We start from the raw sequence: 11,222 nt of genomic DNA, 5'->3' as shown, positions 1-11,222 counted from the left end.
GCGATAAACAGCAAAGCAATAACTAGCCAATAATTTTGTTATGAAAAAAAAGTTAATTTAAATAAGATAAAATAATATTAAACTTTTAAAATTAAACTTTAGAAAGAAAGATTAAAGATTGATTGATTTTAATCTGACGGACAAACATAATAATAGATTTAACTTAAAGAGAAGATGCGAAATAAAACAGAAATCTTTAAATTGTTTGCCCGTCCAAGGAAAATATGATAATCCTACTATAAAAAGTATTAAGCTTTTTTTGTTTGTAGCAAAGGATCTCGCTTTCTGCTGGATCGATATGGTTCTCATGACAGTGAATCTTCTTATAGGTCCTGGGAAGGTTTATAACTATTTGGTAGGTAGCCTCCACCCTCACAAGAGAAATCACCCCCAGAACAAAATTAACCCCTTCCCAATTTTTTTTACTTTTTCTTTTTAAAACTTTGAAAATTGTAGTAGGGTGTGTCAACTCCCCCCACCAGCCCCCCAACCTTCAACCATAAAGTGGCCTTAGAGGCTTCGAGGGGGCGTAAATAATAAAACAATAACTAGAGAATAATATTTATTGATTACATTAATCCACATAATCATAAATACAAAAATAAATAATTAATAAATAAATAAATAAATAGATAAATTGTTCAATATGCCCAAAGTTTCTAAGATCACAAGTCTATTAGAAGTTAATTCAAAAATAGAATTGCTCATATCAAGATAATATTTTTATGGCAAAAAAGTTTAGCACTAAATTTGAATAATGATTTTTTACACAGAAATAAAAATTCATTATTCAAGAAAACTTAAAAATGCCTTGTCGATAAGAATGGCAAAATTTTAAAAAAATAATTTGCTTCACTGAAAACATGAAGTTCTAAAAAATCCTTAAGGCTTTTAAAATATAAACGTGTTTAAAATTATCTGATTATTAGTTTTTGATAATATTGCACACAAAAGACCGAAAGGAATGGTTGAGGAAAAGGAAATTGCGCGAAAAATTATTAAAATAATGAATAGATAATTTTTATAATTTCTTTGATTTCTATGGTATAGGTTTCCATTTGTATAATAGAGATACAAAACTAGAGTGAGATTTTGAATGATTTTAGGAGTTAGGAATGGTGCATAGGGGTTTAGGAAGGAGAGGGAATAAATCAATATTCTATTGTCATATCTCTAATATATTATAAAAACCTTTTATATGGGTTTGGAGGTGGGGAGGAAGGGTTATTTAACCCGAGTATGTGGGAACTGGGTCGGCTGCGGGGGAGTATTGTGACACGGGCTCGCCGCGGGGCACTCCGTAGTTGTCGGCGGCTGGGGCGGATTGCTGCTGCTCGTCCGGGAGCAGACACTTCTTCCTGTGCAGTTTCTCCTGGGTGGGCACGTGCACCTTCTTGGGCTTGCAGTTGGTCACGGGCACCTCTCTGAAATTTAACACATATTACAGATTTTTCTCCAGAACTCCACTACTTGGCATTACCGCTGGGTTAGGACAAGCAACCAATCAAAATTCAATGAAAGTCCCCAAGGTTGTTAAGCCATCGAATAAGAAAAGGTTATTTTACAACTTTGTGGACAAGTGTAATAAATAGCTAGATGTCCCCTTAATCCCTGGTAAGAGATACAATCCTCTTTTACAATTAGTTTAGGCATTAAGGGGCGTAGTCGCTAGTATTTACTAAAGCGATAAAAAATCAAAATATGGTTTAACAAAAACTTGAATACGTTCCAATTATCGTTTAAGTAATGTAATTATAACCTATAAATTAGACAAGGATGATTGCAGCAAGCAGCAGTAGGAAAAAAACTTTTAATTTTGTGGAATCTTTCACTATTTCAAGGGATCTTGCAAGGATCTAAAGGGATAAGACAAAAGCCGATAAATTGATCTACATCCCAATGATGATACACTAAAACTGAGTTACCCTTTGTAGTAATTAGTGGTTGAAACTTTTGAACACTCAGCTTAATGAATCAACCATCAAGTCCAAAAAGTTTTTAAGCCAACGAAAAAGAAAACGTTATTATAAAACTTTTGGACTAATGCAATAAAGAGCACAATGTCCCCACCCTCCCTGTAGGAAGTTGACAATACAGACCAACATACATCATTGTACTCGTAGAGTTGTTTTGCTACTAAAAAAATACTTAACCTTTGTTGAACCAAATTACAAAAGAACCAATCATCAATAAATTGATAATTAGAAAAAAAAGATTTTTCTAGATAATTTTATGGAATACAATTACAGTATATTTTACACTAATAAGAATCTCATAACTTTATTGTAATTTTAACATGACTAATTGTCCCTGGAATTAGCTTAAAACCTAATTAGTATTTTTTCATTGTTTTCCCCCACTTAAATATATGTTCTATTTAACCAAGGGAAATATTTAACAATTAAATAGCTGTTATCATTTCTTTTTCATGATTTATATCAAAAACTCGATATTAATAAATTATGCGTATATATGAAAAGCATTTCGTTTTAAAATTCATTAAATTAAGGTGAGTCTTCATTGAAATATTCGAGTAAAACAATAAAGTGGGAAGGGGTTAAATAACTGTATGTCCCTACCCCGAGGTTCCTCTGCCAACTTTCAATTGGTTCTCTGAAAATCAACCAATAGCGTCATGAATATTAACAGTCAAGTCGATACAAAAGAGCAGAATGCAATTTGCTAGCAGACGAAAAAGGTCCATTAATTTATTATTGAACCATGTCCCTCGATTTTTTTTATCTTGTTAAGATTCTCCACCCGCTCTTAGACAAAATATCCCAAGCATCCCACCCTTCTAAATGAAAATTGTCCTTCTCTGTTAAAAACTAAAACCCTTTCCCCTTTTCAGTATGCATATAGATCTCTATGGACGAAGTCACTAGTATAAGGATCAGGGATCTAATGGGAGAAGGCAATGGCCATCAAATAGTTGTACATCTCTAATGATGATACACAAAATTATCCATTGTTGTACCTGCATGACTGATATTTAACTTGTTTACAATCTGGTCTCACTTCTGTTCTGCAGTTAGTTGTTTTCTTTACCTAAATAAAAAAAAAATTTGTAAGAAAATTGTTTTTAAGTAGCGCAGAAACAAAATTTTTAAATCCGCACAAATATTTTGCCAGGGCAGTGTTTTTGTAAGGGGGTGAAAAAAGGAAAACCAGTCCTTTCCAATTTCAATTTTAAGGAGAAAGGACGTTTCCCCTCCTAAAAGCTTATAAATCTAACTTTTTTAATAAACTGTGTAGAAAAATACATCTTTATAGATTTTGTTTACAAATTGTTCAAATAATTATCTTATTTTATTTTTCTTTCCGTAGTCAACTGTTTAAAAAACCAAGAAAAATACATGCAGTAAAACATAGCCATTCACAAAAGAGACTACTTTTATTTTAGATATTTTTAATCTTTAAAATTCATCAGATTTTTTTTTATTTTCTTTCTTTGAGAGAGATATAGTAAAAAGATACAGTTAACTATAGATAAAAAATATAAATAGATAGATAAAACTCCCTGGGATAAGACAATGGCTGATAAATTGATATACATCCACAATTATAGTACACAAATTACCTATTCTCTAGATTACAATTAGTGATTGAAACGCTTGGACGCTCAACTTAATGAACCGACCAATCAAAATTTAATATAAGTCCCCCAAATTGCTAAGCCAATGAAAAAGAAAACGTTATTATAAAACTTTGGGCATTTTTGTAATAAACATCCCAATGTCCCCTCCCTCCCTGTAAAACTGCAGCTAGGTAGATATCTAAATGACAAACTGTCGGAAATCTGGTTAGCTTGTTTAATAGCAATATTATGACTAAACAAATATGGCGTAAATTAAATGTAATGCTGGGAGCGAAGCTATACTTAAGTTTAACTCTGTATATAAGTTCTTTCAGGGACCTAGGGATGGGATAATGGATATTCAATATTTTAGGGGTCTCAGACTTTGGAGACTCGCTTAAAATTTTTGTAAAGTATTTAGCAGATTTTGACCAACTTTGAGGACCAAATTTGTTTGACGTTAGACTTTATTTTATCCTTTTCTCCTTGTTTATTTTATCATAGAATAGATATTAATGGCATCCTATTATAAACTTCTTTCCGCGGATATAAAATGTACAATTATAAGATTAAAAACAGTTTTCTTAGCCCCTTGAGGCTACTTGAGGCCGAGGGCCTGGGCTACCAAACTGATATTAATTTTATTATTTTTATTTTGATATTGTGGAAAATTGTATGAAATAAGATGCTAAACATGATTTTTAAGTATGACCGAGAACCGGTTTTAATCCAGCGGATATCAATCGGGTTTGAAGCCATACTGGAAAATATATTAAGTGATTTACACAGTAGGTATACAGTTTTTAAAAGATTATTCTAGTAAAACCACAAACTGTATTTATTTCCATATTTAATCAAATTTGTTATGGTCCATTTAAACAAATTTGTATAACACCCAAGATAATTTAAATTATTCAGGAATAAGGCAATGGCCGTTAAATTAATGTACATCTTCACTGATTTTATACAAAATCACACCTTTTTAGATTATAATTAGTGGTTGAAACGTTTGAACTCTCAAATTAATGAATCAACCAATCAAAATTCATTATGGTCCCCAAAGTTGTTAGGCCAACGAATTATAAAACATTTTCAAGATTTCAAAGCCACCCGCAAGTAAATAACTATCCTCAGTTGGGCTGCCATTTTGTTCAAGAAATTAAAATTGAGAGCAGCACTTTCAATAATTTGCAGCTAAGCTTCCTTTTCTTAATCAAGCTGCTTAATCATTTACAGTTGCCGAGCCCTGATACTAAGAATTCCTTTTTTTTAATAATCTAAAAAGAGTTAAGTAAAAAGTATTTATACCCCACAAAGATTTCATGTTTATGGTAGAAAAAAAGTTCATTGTAGTTTTTAACATTAGTGTCATATTAAAAAATTTCCACTCACGAAATTCTTTTAGAGTTTCGAAGCTACTCTAAAAGTCAAGCATGTATGTCTGTCGGTAGTTCTTTTTCTCCCTTCCCTATGTTGTTTGTTCCATATTTTCCTCTTCCCTATTTCTTTTTAGTTTTTTTTGCCTCATTCCTAGGGATCTACAGGGATAAGACATAATTCAGCACACCTCGAATTATGATTAACAAAACTACCCCTTCTGTATATTAAACCTATTTTTTGGTTTCTTCTAGTTTGTAACACCCAATCCAGGACAGGGAGGGGTCATTGAACTGTAAATTAAACTGATACCCAAAGTTTGCTATACTTTTGGATAATATCGTTCCTGTTCTAATTTTCATAAGTAATTTCACAGTTAAAGTTCAAGTTTTGTAAAAGGCGAAAAAAAGCTATTTATCGCATCGTATTATAAACAGCCCTCCGCGGATTTAAAAATGTATTACATATTATAATTTTTTTAAGATTGTACATTTTTATATTCGTAGAAATTTTTTCAGTATGGCTGAGAACCGGTTTTAATCCACTGGATGTTAATCGGTTTTAAAGTGATACTGGAAACATGTATTCAGAAAATTTACAAGAAACGACAAATTCTGCCTATCGTAGCTAAAAATTTTGGATGATGAAAATGATGTAAATTAAATAAATAAACAAGGATCTACAGGGATAAGACAATGGCCGATAAATTGATGTAGATTCCTGATGATGATACACAAAATTACCCCTGCGGTAGATTACAATTAGTGGTTTAAGCGTGAAGACACTCAACTTAAAGAACCAACCAATTAAAATTTAATAAAAGTCCCCAAAGTTGCTAAAATATTTCTATTTAGTAAAGGGATAAGTCAATTTAAGATAAATGTACACCCCCATCTTTGTAAATTTGAATTTTTGGTGAAATAATTTAGTCACTGCAAGCAAGATTTAAAGATAGTTTATAAGGGGGCGTGATTATAATACTTTGGGTACCAGTATAATTTATATTTTTTGTCCCCTCCCTGCCTGGTACCCACTGAACTGTGCAAACTATCAGGCAAACAACAAAAGGATAATTCATAAGTTTCAATGCTTATTGCTTAATTCATCAAAAAATAACTATTTATTTTCTTTGTTTATAAATGTTCTTTATATTTAGCTACATGCCTTTACGCTCGGATGCAGTAGTACGATTTAAATGATATAAAATCACATTTTTTTAGAAGCAAAACTACTATACAATTAGGATATTATTGTAAGTTCGTTAGTATTTTCAAGTAGTTTATGCAAAATAATTATAATTAGTTGTTTATTAAAGGATTTCAAAAAGAAAAATAAATTTCGGACATAAACCCGAAAAATATACTAAATCTTATACTTGCACAAATATTTCATTAGCTTAGGTATTTCTATTAGATCTTGATTGGTTGGTTCCAACTAGCTGTGTTAAATTTTTCATTTAATAATTTAAATCTACAGAAGGGGAAATTTTGTTAATCATTATTGGGGAAATAATAAATACATAGTCCATTGTCTTATCCCTTTGGATCAATGCTATTAGTAGCTAGAACATAGCAAAAGTACTTTGTCCATCTTTGTGATTTGCAGGGATCTAAAGGGATAAGACAATTGCTGATAAATTGTTGTGAATCCCAAATAATTGATATGCACAAAAATTATCACTCATGTAGATTACATTTAGTAACTCAACTAAATGAACCAACCAATAAAAATTCAAAAAAGTCCCCATAGTTGTTAGACCAATGAATAAGAAAACGTTATTATAAACTTTGGGGACTGATGTAATAAACATCCCAATGTCCCATCCATCCCTGGTGATTTGTGTATAAATATTACGGGAAATTTGTCATACATGGGCGGCTTTCAATTACTTAATCAAATCATTACAAGACAGGGATAGATATTACAAAGAAAAAACTGGCATTTGGTAAAAGAAACCGACAGCCAGTTTAAAGCAGCAACAAATTGATGACAACAACTGTGCAAAATTCGTGGATATTATGACAGGGGAAAATTGTAGTCATTTAGATTGCCATTTCCCCTGTCATTGATTGGTCAATCTGTTTGTTAAGTAGAAGGAGATAGTATAGAAGTAATTTAGTCCGCTACAAAGTTTATTTTATTTAAAAACATGATAATCTAGTGTAAGATCCAAGTAATAATAAATCCATTATTCTTGCTTTGGTCAAATTATGTCGGTTCTGTTGGCTGCTGTTTGGCAGCAGATTATTGCAGTTGCAGTTCATCCAAAAACTGGAAAGCTGCATCAGTCAATGTTTTATATTAAAATTCTATTTAGTATATTTATTACTTTTCCTGGTTTAATCGATTAAGAGATTAAACTTAGCGGTGCTAAATAAATTAAACATATGAAAACAATTAATTTGTTTTATATTATGCTTAATATTATTATCGGCAGATGCAATCAACAGACGTAACCACCACCGCCATAGTATTAGACAAGCTAATATCAACTATAAGCAGATGCTAAACAACTGGATAAGGAGAATGAGGAGTTAAAATTACAATTAAAGTTTAGACAATACTACTTTGGAACCAACCAATCAAACAACAATTCAAACCTTTTTAGCCAAAGAATATTACAATCTTGTGGCTATAAAGCTTTGGGTAACAGAACAATTAACAGTCCAACGTCCCCTCCCTCCCTGATAAAAATACTTACCACGCAGTCAAAAGTGTTGGTCATTCTGGTATCAGTCTTAGGTCTAGGCTCGTGGTACCAGATGGATTGACCGTCCTGCAATAAAAATATTTCATTTTTGATCTCATCCTATTATATAAAGTACTGGGGTATTTTTTGTCTGAATTTTAAGATTTCAATAACAATAGAACTGATTGAGTTCTTTAATTCAGGTAAGCTTTACAGAGGTCCTGTAATGGTTTTAGACTATTTTGTTTTCAGATCTAATATTTTGGGATGGTTTTAAGTTATTTTTCTAGCCCCTATTTACTAGTGGTGTAGCCGCTAGTGATAAAATAAAGTAATAAGATGTATATCTATCTTTCAAAACACAAAAATCATACAGTATCTGCTAAATATTTTATTACATTTAAAAAAGCACACCGTGACATACAAAAGACATCAAATGTAGCATTTTGACAATGGGGAATGCCTGTGCCAATAAACAGGAGCAAAAAATTACAGAATTTGAAGTCAGATTTTAGCATGAAGTAAAATAGTAGAACAATGTAATATGGTTCTTATGACTTATTGATGTTACAAAAATATGGAAGTAAAAACTTCATGGAATGGTAGAACCAAATCTTTAAATCTACAACTAAATAAAATCAGCATTTAAATTGACCAAATTAAAATAAATGAACATTTTTACCGTATGAAAGGGAAGATAAAAGTAATTTAATTGGGCTATCTAAATGATACGGTGCCTGACTTTAAAACTATTTAAAACAACAAAAAACTCTTGGATATTATATTTGTGGTGTGCCGTCAATCCCGTTTAAAAATTGGTTTTATAGATTCGCCATAGATAACAAACATATAATCCTTATACTAAAGTAACAGGATGTTTGTTTGTCTGTGTGTGTATCTGTGTATCTGTGTGTCTGTGTGTGTATCTGTGTATCTGTGTGTGTATCTGTGTGTGTATCTGTGTATCTGTGTGTCTGTACTGAAGGATCTCGCTAACCGCTGAACCGATTGGGTTCTCCTTAACAGGGTAGATTCTCATATGTCCCGGGAAGGTTTTTAACTATTTTGGGGGAGGGTACCACCACCCTCCCAAGAGAAATCACAATAAAATCGAAAATTTAAAAAATATTTTCGCCTCACAGTGTCGCTAGCGTAGTCGCGCTGCGTAAAAGCATGAATCGACTTTTATCTATCCTAGGACCTAATAATGGCTGTAAGTAGACAGCTAGAAAAGAAATTTTTAAAAAATATTAATTTTTGGCGGGTTTATGCCATTTTTAAAAAAGGTAGTGAAAAATTTCTTTTTAGTTTTAATGATTTTCCAGATTTTTTTACACAATTTTTTCAAAGCAACAAAAAATACATTTATGTTCATCTTATGAAAAAAAAATTAATTGAGGTACTTTTCAGATACCTGTACCAATGTCTAATTAAAGAAAAAATTTAAAAAAATATTTTTTTGGTGGTGTAAATTGACATTTTGTGAGAAAATTTCACCAAAAATATTAAGATTTTTAACCCCAAAAAATCAGTTTTCTCCATTTTACCCAAAAACGGACAGGAGGCCCCGGGTTTTGCAATAATAATATCAATATACAACATGTATTGTGTATAAAACAGTTTTCACAACCTGGGGCCTCTTGTCCGTTTTTGAGTAATTGAGCATTTTACATTGCATGGTTTGAACAATTTCGTTCTTGTTAATTTCAAATTTTCCTTCGTTAGAGGGGGAAGGAGTCATTTTAGAGCCCAAAGTCATCTCTGCAATATTTTCAAACTTTTTAAGACGAATCTTTCTTGACTTATGCATCATTTGCCTCTGGCGAACCGTTTCGCCGTTATTTGCCGCCGTTGGCGTGATTTTTAACGATTTTTGCCGTTCTCGCGGTTTTAATGGACAATTAAGGGATAAAGGAGTCGTTAAATAAAGATGACTTATAAATACTTTTATTTTAGCAATTAAATTTGCTAAATTTCATGTGTTCTAAAAAAATTTGTAATTCTAACTGGTTTTGGTCCAGCAGAAATTCAAATTTTGGGATTAATTATAATATTGCAAAAACATTATATACGCATCAGAGAGAGAGAGAGAGAAATATACGTTTGAGGGAGAATATAATATAGGTAATTATGTTTATATTCTTATACCAACTTTAAATGAAGATAGCTTGACTTAGAATAAAGGTATTAACACAAAATCAAAAGTGTTTTGAAAATTATGTTATTGTTGTTTATATCTGTAAAAAAAATATTTGAAAACATGCCTTATAAGTGTCCTAGTTTACTTATACTTAACCTACCTGAAAATGCCGGGACTCGAACTGGGTGCACCTGACGCTATATTCTTGTTCACAAACATTGTTTGCATTGAAAAAATATTTACATAGACGTTGATTTTGTTAAAATATTCCTATCCTAACTAAAGTTATGAAGTTTTATAGATTTTTTAAAAATAGGGTAGCTTCGCTCCTCCAATACCGACAGACGTACTTACCAAATGCACATTAGAAGTCAACAGGAGCAAAATTTAAGTTATTTCCTAGCTAAAGCAAAAAAAATTACATCATTTCCTCACATACAAGCCTATTTATTGAAGTTTACTTTTGTCTACTCTTAATGTCCCGTTTTTAGGCAAAAGATCCCACTGTGTTAAGAGCTGATAACATAGACAAATTATTTCTCAAATTAGATATTTAAAATAAATTAAAAACATTTATATGCCACTAGAGGCCTCTAGGGGCGTAGCCGCTAGTAGTCAAATAATGTAGGTAGTAACTTTTTTTAGCAGTAAAGCCAAAGTTTTGGAAAGGCTGTCTGTCTAAAATGAGATTTTTATCTTAACAATTGTTCATCGATTAAATAGCTTTATTCTGAAATTTTAAAATTGATAATTCTTGTACTAAGTAGTGGCTGCACCCTCAACATCTAGGGTTGTCTATTCGAAGTGGTATGAAATGTAAATAACGATGATACACTTACACACCTATATAGGATAAGTCCCCAATGCCATAGAAATGCAATTTTTTTAAAAATTATTTTTTCAAAAAGGCATAAAAACCATCTAAAACCATATCAAGACTTAGATCTAAAAAAAATACCTACAACCAATTTAAAGCTTCCCTGAAATGGTAAACTTATTTAGTTTAGTAGTCTTAAGCAACAGTTAATGGTATATCTGTTGATAAATATTTAGGTGAAACTTATAGCACACCTCATATATATTATATTAGATGTTTAGACATGAAAGAACAATAAACATTTTTGAAATTAAAATCTTAATGAGTTGTAAAACAAATAATAACTTCATATGTCTTATTTTCGTCATAGCTTATCTACCTTAAAAAGCCCAAATTATGTTATTAAACTTGATATAAGATTTTTGAATTAAACCAGGTACATGTACCACAGAGATTAAAAAAAATGTTTTTATCAACTACATACATATTGACATTAGATTTAAATAATCAGGGCTTAGTCCAGAAATTTACTAGGGCGGTGTGAAACCACCCCCCGGTGGTAAAAATGGGAAAGGCCCAACTTGAAAGTTAACAGAGGTGTTACCCCCCCCCCCCTCTACAG

At 31.5% G+C, this 11,222-nt stretch overlaps 1 protein-coding gene across 1 annotated transcript in view; it reads right to left on the bottom strand.

The window, feature by feature from the left end:
• Window positions 1–549: 549 nt before the first annotated feature.
• LOC145322510 (uncharacterized) overlaps window positions 550–11,222 on the bottom strand; it is a 43,007-nt gene continuing 32,334 nt past the window's right edge. Inside the window, exons 8-10 of the mRNA XM_080164548.1 lie at window positions 7,656–7,730; window positions 2,978–3,048; window positions 550–1,424 (exon numbers count right to left, since the gene is read on the bottom strand). Coding sequence (XP_080020674.1) covers window positions 1,229–1,424; window positions 2,978–3,048; window positions 7,656–7,730 — 342 coding nt within the window. The 3' untranslated portion in view covers window positions 550–1,228. The remainder of the gene's footprint in view (window positions 1,425–2,977; window positions 3,049–7,655; window positions 7,731–11,222) is intronic.

Source organism: Acartia tonsa, chromosome 6, assembly GCF_053477335.1.
Source record: "Acartia tonsa isolate MP-2025a chromosome 6, ASM5347733v1, whole genome shotgun sequence".
NCBI lineage: Eukaryota > Metazoa > Arthropoda > Copepoda > Calanoida > Acartiidae > Acartia > Acartia tonsa.
Note: the sequence above shows the minus strand (reverse complement) of the source record. Positions and strands in the feature narration are given on the sequence as shown.